Source organism: Loxodonta africana, chromosome 1 (genome assembly GCF_030014295.1).
Source record: "Loxodonta africana isolate mLoxAfr1 chromosome 1, mLoxAfr1.hap2, whole genome shotgun sequence".
Classification (NCBI taxonomy): Eukaryota; Metazoa; Chordata; class Mammalia; order Proboscidea; family Elephantidae; genus Loxodonta; species Loxodonta africana.
Window position 1 is genome coordinate 59,611,612 of NC_087342.1, and position 22,768 is coordinate 59,634,379.

The 22,768-nt window shown below is 44.6% G+C and overlaps 2 protein-coding genes across 9 annotated transcripts in view; one reads left to right on the plus strand and one right to left on the minus strand.

Annotated features, from left to right (window-relative positions):
- GMPR (guanosine monophosphate reductase) overlaps positions 1–7,159 on the plus strand; it is a 55,089-nt gene extending 47,930 nt beyond the window's left edge. For 2 of the 4 annotated variants that reach the window (XM_064281030.1, XM_064281023.1), the window contains one exon: positions 3,808–7,159. In XM_064281030.1, the coding sequence (XP_064137100.1) occupies positions 3,808–3,988 (181 nt within the window). In that variant the 3' untranslated portion in view covers positions 3,989–7,159. The remainder of the gene's footprint in view (positions 1–3,807) is intronic. The other 2 variants (XM_064281018.1, XM_064281021.1) reach the window with 2 other exon arrangements.
- Positions 7,160–15,847: 8,688 nt separating this feature from the next.
- Positions 15,848–22,768, minus strand: part of ATXN1 (ataxin 1) — a 465,693-nt gene continuing 458,772 nt past the window's right edge. For all 5 annotated transcript variants that reach the window (XM_023555800.2, XM_064281003.1, XM_064280992.1 and 2 more), the window contains one exon: positions 15,848–17,185. In XM_023555800.2, the coding sequence (XP_023411568.2) occupies positions 16,655–17,185 (531 nt within the window). In that variant the 3' untranslated portion in view covers positions 15,848–16,654. The remainder of the gene's footprint in view (positions 17,186–22,768) is intronic.

A 22,768-nucleotide genomic window follows, 5' to 3' on the forward strand; every position in this document is an offset into this window, starting at 1 on the left:
GAAATTTGACTAGGGTGGGCTGGGGTGTGTGTGAGCAGGTATGACTCCTACTAAACCAATCCTTGGAGGTGACACTCCAGACATCCAAGGGATGGTGGGGCTGCCTTGTCCTTCTGACAGAGCCTTTGCTGAGCTCTGCTTCTACGCATGATGCCTGAGATGAGCTCAGGCTGCAGGAACTGGGTTGGAGAATGAATCTTCCATTGCATATGAAGTGGGTGTGGTCTGGACCACCACATGGTGGTCGGGTCTTTTTTTGAAGACGACGACACAGGCAGCTTTTTCAGCTGTTTATCGTGTCGCTTTCTGCAGAAGGAGTGTTTGCTTCTGCTAATCTTTCTTATTTTTAAGCCCACGATCCTGAAAGATAACCTGGCCTTCTCTGTTGCGTTTCCATTTGAGTTGTCTGCTTGTGTGTTTTAAGAACCCCATGAACATATTCTCACTACCTTGCCCCACCCAAAAGCTCATTTTGAGCACATGGGATTCAGATGCATCCAATAAGCTAAAGGTAAAAATCTCAGCGCCCCACTGAGATCTCCAGGTGGGAGAGGAACATGGGGTACTCTTACCAGAGTCTGCCCTTCACTGACTGGCTTCAGAGGCAAGAGCAAATGCTTTTCTGGGGTTCTGGTAGACTGACTTCAGTTCTCATTCTCCCCAGTTATAGTCTGGGGAGAGGTAGGGCAGGAAAGAGGGATGGGGGATGCATTTATAGCTTCATTCTGGCGGGTTCAGACGATCAGGAACGAGACAGACAACTCCTTCCCAGGGAGCCTCGGGAGGGCTGTCTTTCTCTCCTGTGGTAACTCAAAGTGGAGGTTGCCTCTATCAGTTAGTTGTGGGGAGCAGGGGAGGGATAGGGAATGACTGCCTTGGTGGCTAGCTGGGCCTGTGGCCAAGAAGCTTAATGCTTTGCCAGGAACAGCTGTTGCCACGTGAGGGCCGTGCAGTGTCTCCCGTGTGCTGTTTTATAAGTGAAACCAAAGCCATGATGGCTTTGGCCTCTAGGTGTTGCTTCTGTCCTGGGTTCCAAGGCAAGTCGGAAATGGGAAGCTAGACCAGCCTATAGCACACACAGACAGAAGCCAAGATGCTGAAAGAAAAGTTATCTGTAATTTCACCAGGGTTTAGACATGACAGAAAATAAAAGATTCAGGAGTATCAAGACTCAGCTCTGGAAGCTGATTCGAATCTTAGACGAGGAAGGAATTAGAACCTGATTCAAAGGCAGCCCAAACCCTGCAGATTTCCTCTCTGATTCTCTCTCCCTCCAGCAGTTTTCTGCCTGATAACAGTGATCTCGTTCATGCGAATGGCTCCCCTCCTTTGACATTATGTTTAATTATGACAGAGTTATTTATGCTTTGATGGTTCTTTCCCAATCATTAACAATTTAGTTCTCACGCTGTCCCCGGGAGGCAGGTCAGAGCACCTCCATTTTACAGATGAGAAGATGTAAGCTTCCACAATAAATGACCTGTAAAAGGTGAGGTAGCCGGTTAGTAGAAAAGCAATGATGAGACTCTGGATAATTTCTAACAAGCTCTGGGATGCCCTTGGAAATCTCTTAAGAAAATAAAATGGCAGTCATTTCAGGTGCCTGTGTACAAATGCCGCTCTCTGGTCACACAGTTCAGTGACCTCAACTTCCGTGTGGTTAGTAACCTTGGCTTTATTCACTTGTGGCTCTAAACCAGCCAATAGGCCAGCCCTTCATCTAGCTGATGGTTTAAGTAGCTAGATTTCCACCCAAGGATAGCCTTACATGTGTAGATTTCAGTGAACAAGAGTTAATACCCTTTTGGAAGTTTAGCTAATGAGTTTCTGATCAAGAGATGCTGTTTTTTCGGTTCAAGAGAGTAGCTAGAGAAAGTTCCAGAATTTGGGTAACTGTTATAATGTACAGATTGCCTGGCCCTTAAATGGAGGCTAGGGTTTTGCATGGATTTCAGATTTCTTTCTTGTAAAAGCAAGTCTAGGCTGTATCTGCATTTTGCCATCGAGGGGAATTGATATGTAGAATTAAGCAATGCTATTTGATGACCTTATGGAAAGTGGGACAAGAGGCTCAGAGAGGATGCTTTGATATTGCTTAGTGCTCCTGCCATTTGCCAGACCTTCTGAATTTCCAAACACCTCTGGGCGGTGCAAACGGTTAATACACTTGGCTGCTAACTGGAAAGTTGGAGGTTTGACTCCAGCCAGAGGTGCCTTGGAAGAAAGGCCTGGAGATCTGCACCTGAAAAATCAGCCATTAAAAACCCCGTGAGGCACAGTTCTACTCTGACACACATGGGGTTGTAAGAAGTTGGAATTGACTCAACAGCAACTGGGTTGATTTGCAGAAAACGGGAAAGATGAAGCTGTAGGTGGTAAGAAAGTTCTTCATTTTACTCTGGTTCCACCAGGCTTGGACCCCACAGCACACCCAGAGTGATAGGTGCAATAACTTGTGAGAACTGAGGGCAGTGAGCTGGGGGTGAATGTCCCCAGTGAAGGGCACCCCTGAAAGACAGGCAGGCTGGTAGAGTGGAGCTACTATATGGTGCTGGTAGAGGTTCCCACAGAACCACGTAGGGCTCGGGTTGTCCATTTTTAGATCCTCCTCCTCCTCCTCCTGATTGTCACCTTGAAAGAAACTCCGTTTCTGAGAGTAGAGCTGGCATGCAACAGGGTGAACCTCTGGTTTTTTTCTGTTGTTGATCTGGGAGGGCACACAGATGAGGCAGTAGCAGGGTGGGGCGCTGCTCCCTAGAGGTAATTGGCCTGATCTCTTCCTTCCGGAGCCCTAGTGGCATAGTGGTTAAGTGCTATGGCTGTTAACCAAAAGGTCAGCAGTTCAAATCCACCAGCCGCTCCTTAGAAACCATATGGGGCAGTTCTACTCTGTCCTGTAGGGTTGGTATGAGTAGGAATCGACTCAATGGCAACAGGTTTGGTTTTTTCTTCTTCTTCCCGTTGGTTTCTCGGTCCATTGGAGAAAACTGACTCAGCAGTTGCCACCAACTCAGGGTGACCCCCATGTGGTATCAGAGTAGAACTGTGCTCCATAGGGTTTTCAATGGCTGATTTTTTGGAAGTAGATCACCAGGCCTTTCTTCTGAGGTATCTCTGGGTAGTCTCAAACCTTTTGGTTAGCAGCTGAATATGCTAACCATTTGCACTACCCAGGGACTCACTGTTGGAGGTTGGGTGCACACATGAAGATAGAATCGGGAGGTGGAGTTGGTTTCTCGGTAAGGGGCATAGTGGAAGTACCTCACTGAGGAGGAGTGTCGTGCACTGCGCAGGACACGTGCATCAAGGGGTAGTTCACAAAGTCGTTCCTTTCTTGAGTGCCCTGTGTAGCCAGCAATGAGGCTGTGTTCTTTGGGTGACAGGCATGAGTGTATCTGAGATGCTAGCCCGGCCACAGCCTGTCACTTGGTAGAAATGTGGGAATAGGGTCACTAGGGTGAGGTAGCCAGGCCTTTAGCTATCTGAGTGTCTTGGGCGCTGTTAAAAAGGGATACCAAAAAAAAAAAAAAAAACCTATTGCCGTCGAGTCAATTCTGACTCATAGCTAACCTATAAAATATATATATATTTTTTTTTTTATAGGACAGAGTAAAACTGCCCATAGGTTTTCTAAGGAGTGGCTGGTGGATTTGAACTGCTGACCTTTTGGTTAGCAGCTGTAGCTCGCCATAGCTTTTAACCACTATGCCACAAGGGCACCAAAAAGGTCACAGGTGGGAATTATTCTAGCTGGATTCTTAAGGAATAAGAGATCAGATAAAAGCTCCAAATTTCTTTTTCTTCCAGAGCCTCAGAGGGCAAGACTGTGGAAGTGCCTTACAAAGGAGATGTGGAGAACACGATTCTTGATATTCTTGGGGGACTGAGGTCGACCTGCACATATGTGGGGGCCGCCAAACTCAAAGAGCTCAGCAGGAGGGCAACGTTCATCCGGGTAACCCAGCAGCACAACACCGTGTTCAGCTAACCTTGACGATGAAGTGCCAGCCAGCTCGGTGGGAGCTTCCACACGCATCTGCTTGCTCCATCTCCCTCCCAGTGTATCATGTAAGAGCTTGTGCTGCTCCGGAATGGTGGAGTGCTGCCTCCTGTCTCCCTGCTCCCACCACCTGAGCCCCTGGGACTTTCCCTAGTGCCTTGTTGGGGCCCAGATGCAGGGTGCTGATTGGATCAGTGATCAGAGCCTAGCTACCCAGAACTTATAACTTCGTTGTTAAAACTAACATTTGCACCTTTTTCTTTTTTTTTTTAAGAAAATGGTTTCACTTTAATATAATGCTGTTATCTTAAGAACTGATTGAGTGCTGGAGTTTCCATTTGCAGGAACCAAATTATATGGGATAGTTGGGGGTTTTCTATTTCCTTCCCAGACAGGCTTAAACACTCAGCTACAAACTGAAAGGTTGGCAGTTCAAGTCCACCTGGAGGCATCTTGGAAGAAAGGCCTGGCAATCTATTTCTGAAAGATCACAGCTACTGAAAACCCCATGGAGTGGAGCTCTAGTCTGAAACACATGGAGTCACCATGAGTTGGAATTGACTTGACAGCAACTGGTTGGGTTTGGTTTTGGCTTTCCCAGACAGGTTAGTGGCAGACCACTATTGGCTATCAGTTGTCTAGGCAACAGGGGAGGGGAGGGGGGAAAGGGGAAGCCTCAGGGAAAACAGGCCAGAGTCAGAGTAGCTGGTGTCCCCTCCTTCCAAATTTGGGTTGCTGGGAAAGAATAAAAGGAATTGACCGGGCAGAACCCAAAGAACTCATTTCCTGGCTGGTGCTTTAACCTGGTTGTAGCAACACATTTTTTTAAAAATTGTACTTTAGATGAAGGTTTACAGGACAAACTAGCTTCTCATTAAACAGTTAGTACACATATTGTTTTATGACATTGGTTAACAACCCCACGACGTGTCGACACTCTCCCTTCTCAACCTTGGGTTCCCTATTACCAGCTTTCCTGTCCCCCTCCGACCTTCTAGTCCTTGCCCCTGGCCTGGTGTGCCCTGTCTCGTTTTGTTTTATGGGCCTGTCTAATCTTTGTCTCAAGGGTGAACTTCAGGAGTGACTTCATTACTGAGCTAAAAGGGTGTCTGGGGGCCATACTCTTGGGGTTTCTCCAGTCTCTGTCAGGCTAGTGAGTTTGGTCTTTTTTTGTGAGTTAGAATTTTGTTCTGTATTTTTCTCCAGCTCTGTCTGGGACCCTCTGTTGTGATCCCTGTCAGAGCAGTCAATGGTGGTAGCTGGGCACCATCTAGTTGTACTGGACACAGTCTGGTGGAGGCCATGGTATATGTGGTCCATTAGTCCTTTTGGACTAATCTTTCCCTTGTGTCTTGGGTTTTCTTCATTTTCCCTGGCTCCCGAAGGGGTGAGACCAATGGAGTGTCTTAGATGAAGGCGACACCTTTCTTTACTACCTTCATTACACAGTCCTTTTGGGAACACATTTTCTGTCTCTGCCAGTCTGGTGGGCTTGTTGCTTCCAGGGAAGCTACCTCTGGTTTCTTGTTCAGTTTTGTTTTCCACCATCCATTTTCTTTCCCTTCTCAGACCCACCTTTCCAGGCCAGTTTCTCTTAAGGAGTTTGTAGATTATTTTGGAACTCCCTGGGATATTTTAGGGGAAGGGTACCTTCTAAAAAATTAACCAGTCGGAGCCCTGACCACTGGCACCCTAACGGGTGTTGGTTTAAAATATGAGTTAGAGCAGTTCCTTCATTGTGGCGATTCCTACTTTTAAGGGAAGACCACACGGTATTACTCTATGGCAGTCGATTAATTGGCTGATTACAATGACATTTTCTCGGAGAAAGGACCTGCAGCGGTCCGCTCCGACACTGGTGAAGACGTGAACACTGGATGAATTAATGACTGGCTGGTGGTGCAGTGGCTAAAGTGCTTGGCTGCTAACCGAAAAGGTCTGCGGTTCAAACCCACCAGCTGCTCCGTGGGAGAAAGATGTGGCAGTCTGTTTCTGTAAAGATATACAGCCTTGGAAACCCTACAGGGCAGTTCTCCCCTGTCCTATAGGGTCGCTAGGAGTTGGAATCGACTTGACAGCAGTGTGTTTTTTTGGTTTGGCCACGGATTTGCAAGTGTTACCTGAGTAATAGGACTAGAAAGCTTCTGTGCATCAGGATATTGTAGTTTATTTACTCTTTAACAAGGCTAACAAGGCTAAAGAGGTGGATGTTGTTGTTGGCTGCCATCGGGTCAGCCCCTGACTCATGGCGGAATGCTGCCTGGTCCTGTGCCATCCTGATGATCAGTGTAGATCAGACTGTTGTGATCCATTGGGTTTTCATTGGCTGGCTTTTTTGATGCATAGATCACCAGGCCTTTCTTCCTAGTCCATCTTAATTTGGAAGCTCCACTGAAACCTGTTCAGCATCCTGGCAACATACTAGGCTCCACTGACAGACGGGTGGTGGCTATGGATGAGGTGCGCTGGCTGTGAATCAAATCTGCACCACCCACATGGAAGATGAGAATTCTACCAGTGAACTGGTGCCTTTTACAGAAGCAGATATAAGAAACAAATTTTCTTTGAAAAGGCAAGTTGAGTAGAGAAGCTTCTCGGACTTGTACGGCAGGACCACACAGTACTACTGTAGAATGCTGACTTAATGGCCTGATTGTCCACAGTGGCACATTAAAGAGCTACAACTGTGCTCGACTATGCAAAGGATCTAACCAAATCCTCCCACTCTGGGAACCTATAGGTCCGTTTTCAGTACTATCATAATACATTTAAAGAGCCAGCAACTTTAACTGTGCTGTAATATTTCCACCCCCCCCCCAAATCCATAAGAAACGGGAATGGCTGGATTATTAAGATAGGAGGGTCGAGAGGATGTTGAATGTAGAGCAAGATGTGGGGTTTGCTGGAGGCCCCTGACCTTTTATACCTGTGTGCCTGTCAGTGTGATGGAAGTGTGAGCCTCTCACACCGGTGGAAGACTTGTTTCACACTCATGCTTTTAGAGGGAGTTTGTTTAATTACTGCAGTTGGCTGATAACTGAAAAGTTGGAGGTCCAAGTCCATCCAGAGGTGCCTCAGAAGAGAGGCCTGACAATCTACCATATCTTTACGCAGATAAAACGTGTCTTCTGAGTTTGTTTGCCAGCCACACCCTCCCCTCAAAAGGTATTTTCGTAAGCATGCTGTTTTAATTTTTTTCAGCAACATGTGGAAGAGGATTGGCAGGGTGGTGCTTGTGAGGGTGCCTCCTGGGGGGAGGGTGCAGCTGGCAAACGCAGAAGGTGCACATTATTTGTGTAAAAAAATACAGTAATTCCAAAAAGCCAGCCATTGCAAACCCTATGGAGCACAGTTCTACTCTGACACACGTGGGGTCATCATGAGTTAGAATCCACTGAGTGGGAACTGTTGTTGTCAAGTAAGGGAAAGAGATGAAGGAAAGGAAATCTTTAAAAAAAAAAACACACAAAAAAGGGATCAGCAGTAGTAAGGGAGCTTCTTTCGGGACCATGTCTTCCACACCCTGGGGACACCAGCGCCCCCTTGCGCAGGCCGGGGTCCTGTACTAATCCTGGACGGTCAGTGAGGTCGATACTCATTCCACGTGGCCCCACTGAGGATGGCACTGCCTGTCCGTGTCCTGCTCTGTCCATCTCCAGTAAGGATTCTGCAGACTTGCCCATTGTTTCCAGAAACGGAAGGCAGGTCCCTTGCTCATCCACATTTCGGGGAATTGAAAACCTGAGTTATTGCGAAAGAGTCAAAGACTTGTCAGGATTGTTTTGAAGTGGAGGCTTAAAAGAAAGCAGACCTTCTAAGGCCTCGCTGCCCCTTGCCTTAGCAAGTCCAATCTGCCTCCAGTAGGACTGGGCTGTGGAAGGCCTGCACTGGACTGTCCCCTCAGCTCAGGTGTTATGCAGGACAACAAGATTAAATGCAGCCTCACTGCTGACCTGCAGGCTCTCCAGACCTTAGTGGCGTGGGGAGGGACTCCCTCTCTGATTTGACAGCCTTAGCTGATGGCTGCAGTTCATCCTGACCTGCTCCAGCTTCTGGCACCTGTGGTGCTTTTAATGGTTTCAAGGCCTGGCCCATGGCAGCATGCGAAGTAAAGGATTTTCCCTAGTCAGTTGAACTAGTTGAGGTAACTGTCACAGCCATGGGGCCCAAAAACTTGTCAGAACCATTAAGAGCTCAAAAAAACAAAAAACAAACAAACAAAAAAACCCAGAAAAAAGCAGGGCAGGCAAAGCCTCAGACTTAGCCCCACCACATTGGTGTGCTTTCTCTGCTCAGCCTGCTGTGGAGGAAGAGGGCTCCGGACAGCTCTTCTAGTCTGTTCTACAGGGGTCAACGTTCACCTAATTGTCACTGGCTTAACGCTCACTCTTTCACATGCAAACATTCACAGTCCATTAGGACTGCAACTCTTAAATCCTAAAGGAGAATCCCGGTTGGATGTCCCAAAATATCTAACCAAGATCACAGAAGGAAAGGAGATACCCATTCCTCCTTGGGCTAAGTGAAAATGGAATTTAACGTGGGGCGTTCTCCTCCATCACTGCGTAAGACAGGATTTGATAGGCATGGGTGCAAGTTGGGGGGCCCATTCACCTCAAGATCCGGAGTCCTTGAGGAATTAAATTCTGGGGGCAACTGCTAAGCCCCATCTGTCCGACACTGAGCACAGTGCAAACCTGTGGTGCAGTACTCTTGAGACGAACACGAGGGCTCCCCCGCATGCCGGGGACACCCCCTCCTTGAGTTTCTAAAAAGCATGAGCTACAGGAGACACAAACAACTTCCCGCCTTCAGACCACAAACCAGTTCATAGCAAAACTACAGAATGTGTCCATTATGCAACGTGAGCTCCTGAAGTTGCCAAATGTTTGCCAACAGCAGTGTTCAGACAGGAGAAATAAACATGAACTGAACAAGCCAAGACACCAGATGTGGGAATGTGCTTTTTATCTCAGAACAAAGGAGCCCTGGTGGTGCAGTGGTTACGTGTTCGGCTGGTAACTGAAAGGTCTACAGTTCGAATCCACCAGTTGCCCCATGGGAGGAAGATGTGGCAGTCTGCTTCTGTAATGAACCCTTGGGGACCCTATGGGGCAGTTCTATCCTGTCTTGCAGGGTTGCTATGAGTTGAAATTGACTCCACGGCAACAGGGTTTTTGTTTTCATTTTTAAATCTCAGAACTTCATCTTAAGCATTACTCCCCTCCCCCCACAAAAAAAATTTGTAGGGAAAGCAGTGCCCCCCCCAAACCTCCACAGGTGACCACAGTGGGAGTAAGTAGATGGAGCAACACTCCTATACTCTCAGCCTCATCTCTGAGGAGCTGACACAAGGCAAAGACACACTTGCAATTGGCACTGTTATTTTATTAGTACGAGTATACTGAAACAATAAACTTGTACTGGTATACAGACAATTTATTTAAAACAATTTTGTTCAAATTTTGAATCAAACATTGTTTTATTATAATAATGAAATAATTTCTACCTAGAAAACCTGCAAGCACCATCAAAGAAAGGGACCATAAAATTCAATAAACAGACTCGAGTGTATCCTACAAATAGACACACCACGATTAGAAAATAGAATATGAATTCTTCCATTTTTTTTTTAATATTTGTCTTAAAAAAGCTAGTGCAAGTACAATATTTTACACTGGAATTAGAGAGTATGCACGCATATGGAAAAAAGCTCTCCTGTCACAATAAAAGCTCTTAACTATGTATGCACTGAAAAATTTTTTTCTTTTCAATAAGGTGCAAAACATCATTCCTTCCCTAGTTCTCCTTTATACTGGCCATGTCAGTCTGTGAGTGCCCTCAAACCAAGTCCTGGTATCTCTTTTCCCTTGGCCGGTGGGAGATATGCGATTGGAAGGGTGGTGGGTGATGACCCAATACTAAGACATCCAATGGTACTAATCTCAGAAATGGCTCTAGGGCCAGGACCCCACTGACTAGAAATGAGGACTCTGTCTTAAGCTGAAGGCCACCACAAATACTGACAGGACTATATGGAACCTTCCTTCTAGTTGACACTGTAATTTGGGTTGACATTTGAGCAGTACAGGCTGGGAGGAAGAAACACGGCCTGAGGGCAGTCTTCCTAGAACTGAATAAGACTAGGATGCACAGGGATCTATATTTATTACTAAAGAATTCACCCCACTCCTGGACCAGATAGATAATAACTTGAAGAGTAGGTGGCCCATCTAAGAACCAGGGAAAAACCTATGAACCCAGCTTCTTGATTTCTGCTCTTCAAAAACAACAGCTCTAAGCAAGTGTCACCTCTGACTTGGTATTTTGGAGGACAGTATGTTATCTCGGTAAGGATTTCTGTAAACAACACTTCCAACGAAGGCCTTCAGATTGGCCACAGAAAAGGAGACAGGCTCCTTGACCATCCAGACAGCAAACAACACGCAAACTAAAGGGAAAGAAAACGAGGATGAAGTCTCCAATTTATCTGCAGTGGAAGACTTGAGTTCTTTCCGATCACAAGAAAATGGAAATTCTTAGAGACTCACTGTAGAGATAACTACCTGTTGGCCAAATGCACTTGATTTTAACACAGTTAAACCACTTGTACTTTAGTCCTGGGGACATGAAACTGAAGCCAGGGTTCCCTCCCTCCCACCCTACATTGTACAAGTGAACGTTAGCTACCAGAACAACTGCATTTAACAGTAAGGGAGGGGATGAGATTCTGAGTTTAAGAATTGTAGGTGGGTTTCCTCAATACCCCCACAGCTGTCCAGTTTCCTACGTCCAAACTCGATTTTTGGACAGGAGTAGGAGTCTGCTGAGAGCTGCTGCACATTTATTTTGGCCTCTTGGTATTAAAGAAAAATCAAAACCGAAGGAAAACGAGGTGTGTAAATTGAAATTTTTTTACCCACCCCACCCCACTTAAATGAGGTATAGGTGAAAGAAGGCTGAACATTGTTTTTGCCCCCATAATGAGCCTTTTTTTCTTGGTAGCTAGGATCCCTTGTTACAAACACTTCCTTGTTCAGGATTATATTCTTTGGGTTTACTGGAACAGGAAGTGCTGAAAATGTCCAACATCATCTCTGAAGAAAAAGGAGTTGCAATGGCTTAGGAGTTTAAACTAAAAAGGGAGCTCAGAGAAGTACTTCCAGCCTAGGAATGAACAGTATTCTCAAACAGCAGAATGCAGAGTTCCCCTCCCTCAAAAGGGGGGATTAGGTGATACATAAACTCAACAGTAAGCATAGGTAGAGTTGAAGAGCCTTTTTCGTAGTAATTTTTCCAGGCCATACAAATCTGATCATTTAAACATGACAAATTTCTATATACAAAAAAAAAAAAAAAAACATGTAACTTTCAACCTCTGCTTTTTTTTTTTTTTTACAAACAAGGTACGAAACTCATTGTTTCAACAGATCTGTATCTTTCAAACACTGAATGAATCACTTCGACATTCATTTTTCTTTTGTGCAATTTTTTTTTTTTTTAAACATTACCTGTACTCCTCAAAGTTGAGTGCTTCAAAAAAATTTTTTTTTCTTCAGCTTCTCAATTGGGTGTACATTAAGGAAAAAAAAAAAATTCCCACAAGGTATAGTGCTACAAGAAAAGATCCTACCAGTAAGGTTAACACATCTGAAGCGAGGTCGTTTATAAAAGACATTTCAGCTCCGGAGTAGAGGTGTGCAAGTCGTTTGGAATTTCCCTATCAACAGAAAACACAACACTGTGGAAAAGAGAGGAAACCAACCCAACACACGACAGCATATATGTGTGCTTTATAAAAAAGTATATTCTTTGTATATTACTTGCTGTGTTCTTAAATGTTCTATTTCAGAAATTCCGGGTTAAAAACACAAAACATGGAAGCAAAGGCCTCCACTTAAAAAAAAAAAGAAAAAGAAAAAAAGGGTGTAATTCCCTTTCCTATCACCGCCAAAGAAACTGGTTTGATCAAGTGAAGTGCCCGTGATTTTACCTGGAATCGTCGTGGGCAACTAGGAAATAGGAACTTCAAAGGGCTCTGGGAGAGAACAGACCACAGGTTGTTGAGCTGTTGCTCATGAGCCAGTAGACATGACAACCAACACAGCTCAAAAAGCCTGGCCTCCTATCCCAAGAGCGCTGCTTCACCCATCTCTGAAATAGTATGGCATTAGTGTCTTCAAAAGCATTTGAGATTTTTCTCTCTACGGAAGAAATCAGCTTCCTTAGTAGTCACAGATGTTCAAAAGAGTACTGTCAATTGTTTCCTTAAAAAAACAAAAAAATAAAACACAAAATCCACAGCCTACACAACAAAAAATAAATTTTGGCAACATATATCAGGGAAGATCAAACTATGTGCAAAGAGTGGATTTTATGATTACTAGGAGCTACCGTTCGTCTTGAACATGCAGCGTTATATTGCGATCTATGCAGTATCTAAAGAAGTAAACCACAAGGTGCAGGAAATCCAAACATGCCTTGGAATTGTACAACCCGACTCCAGAGCAATCAAAGTGCTGCTTCCGGGCACATCAGTGTACCACGCGCGCCAGCCCATCCCTGAGTAAGCGGTGTGAAAAGTTCCGCAGAGTTCCTTGTAGGGGACAAAGAGGGGGGATGCCACTTCCTGGTGGGGGAAAAAAAAAACCCCAACACACTCACCTAACAAAAAACATGGGGTTATAAATGGGATCAACAACAGCAAAAAAAAAAAAGAAAAAAAATCAAATCATCCTAAACCAAACTGGATGAGTTGGAAAAAAACGCACAAAAAAGTGACCAACATAGAGAAGTATCCTGAAAGTTCAAATGAAAATGCAGTTTGGATTTCCACTTAAGAAGATTTGAGGTAAGTGGCAGCGATCTCTCTATTCCAACTCCCCCATCCCATGTGGCCCAGACAAACTGAATAATCCTTAGTTAACGTTCTAAGGAACAGTCATTTTATATATTTAGAAATCCCTATAAAGAGAGGTTCTTGTTTGTTGGTTTATTATTATTATGTTTTCTTTTCGCCCTGACTACTTTTCTTGGTGATTGTGTTCCATTGTAAACGAAAAGGCCTGTTGTTGTTAGTTTAAAAAGGAAAAACAGGAAAGAAATCAGAACTAAAGGCGGGTGTTGGTAAATATTGCAAAGTGGACGTCACACAGAGGCACGTGGCTGATCCTCGTTAGCTGAACGGCACCGAAGAATTTCTACGCCTGTCATTGTTAGGTCTCTGCTATACACCCAGCGGTGACAACAGCTGTTCAGGAGCCTTGGGGCTGGCCAAGGTCTGCAAACCCAAGAAGGCTCCCTGTCCTCTGATGTTCTATTTGCAGAGAAAGCTGCCAGGAAGCAGGGTGACCACTGTTGGCAGGGTGGTCCCCTCCACAGCCACCATCTGGCAAGCACAGAATGATGCATGCACAATCGGGCCACACTACCTGTCCACTCCCAGAGTCACGGCTCCAAGTCCCCAGTACACAGGCCTGGAGGAGGAGCCTGCCCACTGGCAGGACAGACCGTGGCGAATAGGTGGACTCTGGCTAACTGCTGCAGAGTGCGTTTTAGAAACGATTCTGACTCCTTTCCACTCTCCACAATTCACTACTCCTGGTGGTGACGGGGGAGCTGCAGCTTTTCCCCCTAGAGCTCGTTTTCTTGCTTTTTCTGCAATGTGGCAACAGACAAGACAGACAGACAGACACAAGTGGGGCTCCTGAGGGTGCCCCACCCCAGCACGCAGCATCCGCAGGGAAAACAGTGGGACGGCGGGAGGCTCTCCCTCCCTGGCTCTTTCCCTCCAGCCTTCCTCTGGCCAGAACAGGTTTTGGACAAGTCAGGGTAAAGCAACCAAACAAGGAAAAAGCCAAAAGGATCTGAGCTGTAGCTACTAGCACACCGGTAAGCCTATTGGCACGGAAAGTATTGCACATGCTAAAAAAGCAAGAGAATGAAATGCGACAATGTTTAGAAAGAACTGATTCCTCTGATCACTCCTATACCTGAAATAGAAGCACATGGGTTATGACGACGCTCCTACTGCTCCAAACTGCGTGATGTTTTCCCGTTTTAGTGTTGGTTTAGCGGATCCAGTCCGTTCAATACTCTGCTTCTGCATCAGCCAGAAGGTGGTGTGTGTTTTTTCTGAGTCCACGTGAGTTGCTGGAAATAGTGGTACTAATGAGAACAAAGTTTGTATGGCAGCCCCGTATTCCTCTTACCGTCGAAGGTTAAAAAAACGAAAAGGAAAACAAAACCCAATCATTGCAAGTGCCCTGAGCAGAATGTATGGAAGATTAAGCAAGTTCTCTGAAGAGAAACACTGAAAAAAATACAGCAGTAAAGAAGCAATGTGGCCGCAGGAATGGGCCCGCTCAGCATGCTGAGACGGTAATGAAATTCAAGAGAAGGCAAGGAAGGCTTCTAGCTGTTCTAAACGTATTCACATGTTCTTGGTACACCCCAGAAAACGGCTTAGGAAATTATTCATTCTGGTGAGAACAAAATGTGAAGTAATCCAGGATAGCCAAAATGGGGGTTTAGATTAGGAGTTCTTTTTTAATTTGTGAAATACAAGAGACAGTCTTATCGTCAATGGTAAAAGAAAAAAATCAAGATTAGTTGCAGCCATTCCAAGTATGAATATTTCAAAATTTCTCCCTATTTATAAAACTTTTATTTTTAAAGCACTTCATCATCTACACTCAAAGCCCACAAGCAGTATTTGAGATCTCTGGGAATGAAATATTTAAACCATGAAATACCCTTTCTGGGTTTGTACCAAACATTACAGCTTGCTTTGATTTCCAATGGGGGGAAATAAAGTTATTCTTAAAATAACATTAATAACAATAATAAAGTAATTGTTATAAAAAAAAAAAAACTTGCTCACATACATAAATGTCTATGGAAAACTCTCCGTGAATCTGAAGAAAATTCTCAGAGTTGTCCTGCTAAGACCTGGTTCTTTGTGACAGATGTGGTAGAAAGACCAAAATAAATTTTGAAAGGAACATAACCCTATAAAATGGCCTAGAATTCAGGCAGATTAGAAAGTAATTGCTACATTTATTGATGTTCGTCCAGTCCCCCAGACCTTTCCCACAATGTTATTGGGTAAAAACTGCAGGAATATCACACAAATTATAAACTCAAGATGTGCAAATTGCAAGGTTCTTTTAAAAGTTCATCTTAAAAAGAAAAAAACACTGGACAAAAATGAATATTCTTTTCTCCGTTCCTTTTCTCTCCGTTTCTCTGCCAGCTCTGCATAAGCCTTTAACTCTTTTTCAAACATCAAAGTGAAAAGTGCCTTCTGTCAGGTAGTACTTGGTGGTCATTTATTGTCACATACTAGTTCCTAATTCACATTCATCCCTTTAAACCACATGGAAACTTCCAATATCTTGCTCATGAGAAATTCTGCAGAGCTGAAATGTAATTAACAGTGTTGAAAAAAGAAAGCAACTTGTTATTATTATGATGTAATTTTTTTTTCTTCCCAACAGTTTAAAGTGAGATACAGTACTTGCTGAATGTAATAAAGTGTGAACAGCATTTTAAGTGCTTAGAGACAGTAATAGACGTTCATCTTCAAAATCTAATTCCTTAGGTCACACTGGAATCTGAAAAAAGTGGCACCCGAGTTGTCCATAATCATGAACTATAAACAGTACTAGAGTTAAAAGATTCGCCAACTCAAAGCAAAGAGCTTCGGTTGCTCTCACCGAAGGGCAGTTTGCATCTACCTCTTGGGAGCGAAGTCAATGCAGTACCCTGATTTGTTTTCCTACACTGCACAGAAACCAGAGTGGGTGTTCACTCTCTCCCCCCAACCCCCCGTCCCGACCCCCCGCCCCGTGGAGCGGTGCACGCTGGGGCTCCCTGCCCGCCACAACACCCTGGCAAAATCACTGCACTAGGAAAGCAGAAATGAAACCCCACGTGTGGCAGTTGCTCTTTAAAAAAAATCAGTGCAGTCAGGCCCCATAGGGGGAAATATATATATCTGTGATTAAAAGTTGCTTTTATTGTAAAATATGTTGAAGGGGAAAAAAAAAATGTTCTTTTAAACGGTTAGCTTTCCATCTGACGTCTGATGCCGCTGGAGGAGGCCCTAAATCTGGGTTCTGGATGCTTATTTTGCATGTGAGAGCCTCCACAGCCGGCGGCGGGGACACTGCTCTGCGCCTGAACCCCATGCTGAGAGCAAGAGAGAGTGAGACAGAGGGAGGCAGAGAGAAAGAGACCCTTACTCGCCCGCCGCAACACCCGCGTTCCCAGGCACGCACACACACATTCACACGCTCGCTGCAGCCACGCAGAACTTCCCCATGAAACTAGCAGGAGTCAGCGTCCACTGATGTTTCTGTGCTGCTAGAAAAGGCAGGAACTGTGATGCCACATTCATCTGCACCCAGGACGCTTGGAGCCTCGGCCGCCCCTGCTCTGGCCATCCACCCACCCACTCACTGACAAACACTCGTGGAAAAACCATATGCATCAGCCTCCTGCAAAACACCAGCTGTAACTCTAATGACAACGTTATAACATAAACCTAAAATAAGAGGATAACATGTAAATACTATGTTATTTAGCCTACAGTACAGTAATCTGGATAAAAATAACAAGGGAGAGCCAACTTTCCGTTCCCCCACGCTGCCTTTACTTGCCTACGTTAGACCGGCCCTCAATGCAAATCTTAACCTCCTGAGGAATTAGAGAAGGCTTTGGAAGAGTCAAAGGTGGCTCGTCTTCCGACTTCTCCAGTTTGCGGGTCTCCGGTGCCGACCACCTCCTCTTCCTTGTCGCCATGGGCTTGCTGGGTTCTATTTTGGTGAGCAAGGGCGCTGCAGGCAATCCTGTTTTTTCTGGAAACTTTAGTTCTCCATTCTCAGAGAGCATCTGGGCACTTCCCTGATTAATTCCGTTTTCCTGCTCGGCGTACCTGTGTCTGCCACCCGCGAGGCAGTCGGTCTTTGAGTGCTTCAGCAGGACGCTGGAGGGATCCACGGACTGGCCCTTTTTAACAGAGCCATTCTTCAGGTTCTTGAGGGTGAGAGAAATGCAGACATCCCCAACTGAGAGTTTGGAACACGGCAAATCAAAGAGCTGGCTGGTTCTCTCTGGACAGCAAGATGACCAGCCCTGTCCAAACACAAAAAAAGGATACTCTACCAAAACTTCAACGCTGACCTGTGGAAACAGTGGGAGAAGAGAGGAAGATACAAGGAAACAAATGAACACATTTTATTCTTTTTATAAATACATGAAGGCTGAATGGAAAGAAAAAAAAAAAAGTTCCACAAACCGCTCCTTTTCCTACCAACACACACAAAAGAGGTTCTTAACTCCTTGCTGAATCCGTATTTAATGGAAACAGATGTTGGGCAGAAGTCAGTGAAAAAACTGTCCAGTGTAAAAGTCCATTCAGTATTCAAAATGCAGTTTCACTCAGTATTAGCTCTATAGTTGGTCTCTCTTCCAAGAAGTCAATCAACCCACAAGGATAACCGAACTTCTACCCACACACACACAGAGCCTGGCTCTGTGGGTGACTCAGAAGCCCAAGATACGCACTATCTTGTGCTTTGCTAGCTCACTGGGTGAATGCATGATAGGGCTAAATGTGGATCAGAGTCAGACTGTGTGTAAGCTCCATGAGGCAGGTACTTACCTGTTTATTGCTGTATTCCCTGTCTCTAAAAGAGTACCTGGCACATGGCTGGAACTAATAAGTATTTATTGGATAAATGAATGTATGCTCCAGAAATTTAGGGGAAGCATAATCAGTGACCCTCACCCATCTGTCAGTGTGTCATACCGTGGTGTCGCTGTGATGCTGGAAGCTATGTCACTGGTATTTCAAATACCAACAGTGTCATCCATGGTGGACACGTTTCAGCGGAGCTTCCAGACTAAGACAGACTAGGAGGAAAGGCCTGGAGATCTACTTCCAAAAACCAGCCGATGAAAACCCTATGAATCACAACAGAATATTGTCGAAGGTAAAGCCCCCTAGGTTGGAAGGCACTCAAAAACATACAGTGGCCACAACAATGGACTCAGGCATACCAACGATTATGAAGATGGTGCAGGACTGGGCAACATCTCATTTTGTTGCTCACTGGGTTGCCACGTGTCAGAGCTGACTTGACGGCAACTAGCAACAATAGTCAGTAAGGGCCAGAGTAACCAGGGAGGGCTTTCCCGGGACCTGGAAGGATGGGCAGAGTTTGGACAAGGTTGTGAAGAAAACACTGCTGAGGAGAGGCTAAATGGATGCAAATAGCTCAAGTCTGGGGCACCCACAGATCAATCCCAAGTACTCAAATCAGTCTCTGCATTTGTTTGAAAAACAAATAACAGAAGCAGGTGAAGCCCAATATCCTTTTGATATACCACTATATGCCATGTACTATGCCAAGGAAATAGTTTAAAAAAAAAAAAAAAATCCTGGAGTTCACAGTCAAGTGGGAAAAAAGGCACAGGAACAAATAACTACAATCAATGTGGCAAGTGGGGTTATAGCGCTTTGCAAAGAATGAAGTTATTAGAGGGCAGAGGAAAGGCATGTTACTCAGTTTGGATAAGAAGTGAGCAAGGAAGTTTCCTTGGACGAGGAAACACCTGTGCTGAGATTTTAAAAATAGTGGAGAAGAGGTGTGGTTGCAGGGGAAAGATATTCCCGGAACTGGGGATATTATGAACAAAGACACGGAGATGATGCGTGCAGGGAGTTGCAAACTGTCCAGGGAAAGGCTTACTCCTGTCATTCAGTTAGGATGAAATGGACCTGACGTTTTTAACGCTGTTTGCTTATCCCTGCCTAATGCAAGTCAGAGGCAATGTGATATAATTCTGCAAGCCCTCTTTCCACACGTCAGTCTCTTCTATGGCTCTGCACGTTCCTGGTTAACTCCCTGCTCTTGGGCACAGCCTGTCTCCTTCCTGACAGAGACCCCGACACCCACCAGTGGAGAAGTTTTTGGTGTGTGAACCATATTCTACACGCTCTTTAGAGAAGGCAACATTTCTTTTCATGAAAATAACATCTACTGCATACTCATAAGAGCCCTAGTGGCATGATGGTTAAGAGCTACAGCTGCTAAAGGTCGGTAGTTTGAATGCTAGCCAAAAGGTCAGGAGTTCAAATCCACCAGCTGCTCCTTGGCAACCCTATGGAGCAGTTCTACTCTGTCCTATTGGGTCGCTATGAGCTGGAATCGACTTGACAGCAACCGGTTTGATTTTTTTTTGACATACTCATAGATAAATCCGTCTGACAATGGAGCTTTTCACATGCTACCAAGTATATGTAGACTGGCAGAGGAGAAACATCCTGAAGGCCTTTATAATAGGTAACATTTTGGTTAGGTAACATGTTGGTTATTCCAAAAGCTATGATACAGGCATATATTAAATACAACAGAATGTTTTTAGACATTTCAAAAGCCTTAAAGATACATCTTGGAATTAAATGCCGTGGTGTAGTTCATAACTACCTAAAAGTTCATGATAGAAAAGTGAGGGGAAGAAAGAAGAATATTTCAGACATGCACCAAAAAGAGCTGATATTAATAGAATCTATTTTAACCTGGATAGATTTGGGAGATCCTGCTCCATCACTTCAAAGGCCTGCCTTTGGTCCATGTCAACCTTCCTCCTAAATCCTGGCTTTGTCTCATCCCGACGGCGTTTTACCATCTTGGGAAAAGATGCCACCATCACAAATCCTCAGTTAGGTCTACACAATCTGAGTTAGGGCTGAAAGATGATTCAAATAAGCCACTTGTGGTAGGCAGTGGAGGGGATACTTCTAGCCAAATGCTATTTTGTTTCCCCCTCACTAATGATAGAGCCTGAATTATCTAGAGAATGCTTTTTTTTGCTGGGGTGGGGGTGCATAGGGGTCTGCATGTATGTGAACTCATTTCTCCCTTTGTTTGGTCAAAGTTAAAACTCTTGTTGTCCCCATCTCAAATATGCATGTTGAAGTACTCATAACAAGTCCATTTCTATTTTATAATTAGGTTTGTCATAAGGACATAAAATGATTAACGTTAATGTTAGTGTTACATTCTTAAATGTAAACTGGTCATTAACAGTTAATGAAGAAATCCCACTGAGGGGTTTTTCAGTGAGGATATATGGGGTCAGGTCTGTCTGCTTGAGGTTCCCTCAGAAAGAAGTATTATTAGCCTCAAAACAGCCCACCAATGTTAACAGGAACAGTTTTGGACTCAAAAGAGAGATAGTGTGATTTTATGACATAATGTTATTTTTCAGTTGGAACAGTCAGTCTTGAATGAACCCCCTGAATTTGAGAATCATGTGGGTCTTCCCTATGGTACTGAGATACGGATCCTAAAATATTATTGATCAATGCTATTGTTCATTATGACACCTTCCAGGTTTTGCAGTTTCAATGTAGTTTAATAAGTACATACCGTGCGCTTCCTAAGTATTAAGGACCATAGAAGAGGAGCTATTGGTTAAGACCTAGCTCTTGCCTTCAATGAGGAGACAAGACTTACATGCAAAACACAGGACTTCACAGCTGTGTATCAGGATGCTGGCTACCACGTAATCTGAGGACATCCACTCGGATGTCTAACAGGCAACTCAAACTTAACATGTCCACAACAGACCTTCTGATATGCACCCACCCAATTATGTGTCCTATCGTCTTCCCCATCTCAATAAATGGCATCCCCATTCTTCCAGCTGTTTATGTCAAAGGCCCGGAAATCACACTTTACTCACCTCTTTCTTTCATACCACATGTATCAAATTAGTAAGTAAATCCAACTCGTTCTCTTTTCAAAATACGTCTAGAATCAGACCATTTCTATCTTCATTGCCACTGTCCTAGCCAAACCAGCATTTCACTTAAAAAGCCACATCCACAAGTGTGATGTGGCCTGTGCCCCGCCCTCCCCCTTGGCCCCCCCCCCCATATTAAACTGTAGAGACTGTGGTCTCCCAGCTGGTCCATCGGTTCAAAAGACACTCGAGCCTCAGAATCTGTGCACTGGCTATTCCTTCCTTTTGGAATCCTTTTTGCCCTGTGTCATGGGTTGAATGGTGTCCTCCCAAAATATGCGTCAGCTTGTTTAGGCCATGATTCCCAGTAGTGTGTGACTGTCAACCATTTTGTCATCTGATGTGATTTTCCTATGCATTGTAAATCCTACCTCTATGATGGTGATGAGGTGGGATTAGTGGCAGTTATGTTAATAAGGCAGGACTCAATCTATAAGATTAGGTTGCGTTTTAAATCAATCTCTTTTGAGATATAAAAGAGAGAAACAAGCATAGAGATGTGAGAACTTCATACCACCAAGAAACAAGAACCAGGAGAATATTGCATCCTTTGGACCCAGAGTCCCTGTGCTAAGAAGCTCCTAAACCAGGGGACAACTGATGACAAAGACCTTCCCCCAGAGCTGACAGAGAAAGCCTTCCCCTGGACCTGACACCCCAAATTCAGACTTCTAGCCGCCTAGACTGTGAGAGAATAAATTTGTTTGTTAAAGCCATCCACTTGTGTTATAGCAGCACTAGATGACTAAGACACCCTGCGTACTCTCTGCTCCTGTTCTTCTCAGGGACACCATCCCTGAACACACTATTTAAAACGATACTCCCCCATCCCTAGTCTCCGTATTCTCTCGATACTGTTTTATTTTTTCCATAGCACTTGTTATCCTTTGATTTTTTTGTTAACTTAATCAAATATTTGTTTTTGTCTGTTTCACCTCCTTCCCCAACCACCACCAAGCTCATGTGTTGCACAAGGGCTGGGATACTGTCTGTTTTGTTCATTGTTCTATCCTCAGAGTCTAGAATACTCCCTGATATGTAATAGGTGCTCAGTAAAAATCCGAGCACTGAATAACAAATAGTGCCATGTTTGCCTTGCATGGAGTTTCTGGGTTTTGCAAGTAGTTAACAGGCTCGGCTGCTAAGCAAAAGGTTGGTGGTTTGAGTCCACTCAGAGGCACCTTGGAAGAAAGACTTGGTGATCTACTTTTGAAATGTCAGCCATTGAAAACTCTGTGGAGCACGGTTCTACTCAGACACAGATGAGGTCGCCATGAGTGGAAGTCCACTCCAAGTCAACTGGATTTTTTTTGCCTAGCATGTGTAAAAATGGTGCAATGACATAACTGGCCACCAGAGGTCAGTGTTTAGACAATGGAGAGGCTCTTCCTGTCCTTGTTACCTTCCACCAGCCATGACTAAGCTGGGTTTATCGCCCTCCCCAAAGAGAGGTGAGGTGCCTTCCCCCGTCTGGCTCACCCCCTAAGATGCAGCTTTGTGGGCTGAGTGATAGCTGCTTCACTCAGTGTTCCCCTGTCATAGCTGAGCTCCTCAGGATTTCATTGAATCATTCTTTATTTTCTCTCCAGTTTTGAGGTTTCGTTTTGCTCTTCAGCTGTGCTCATCATCAATTCATTTTGTGATCTTTTCAGAGTTCAAAACAATTTCCAGGATGGACTCTGACAAAACCCCAGTAAAAATAAATTCACGAGGACAGTACAATATAAAACCAAACATGTTACATAACTCCCGGCAGCTCCACGCAGCCCATTTTTTCATCCTATAAATATACCCTTTGCCGAACTCTTGAAGCAGCCTGTAGGATGAAATGTGGGCATGGATAGCCCTGGCCCTTTTGCCAGTCTGAGGCTCCTCTGTCTCTCATCTCAACATCTTGTAGCTAGTCCTCTTTTTTAAGGACGTATCATCTCCCATCTTCCTACATCCCTTCCC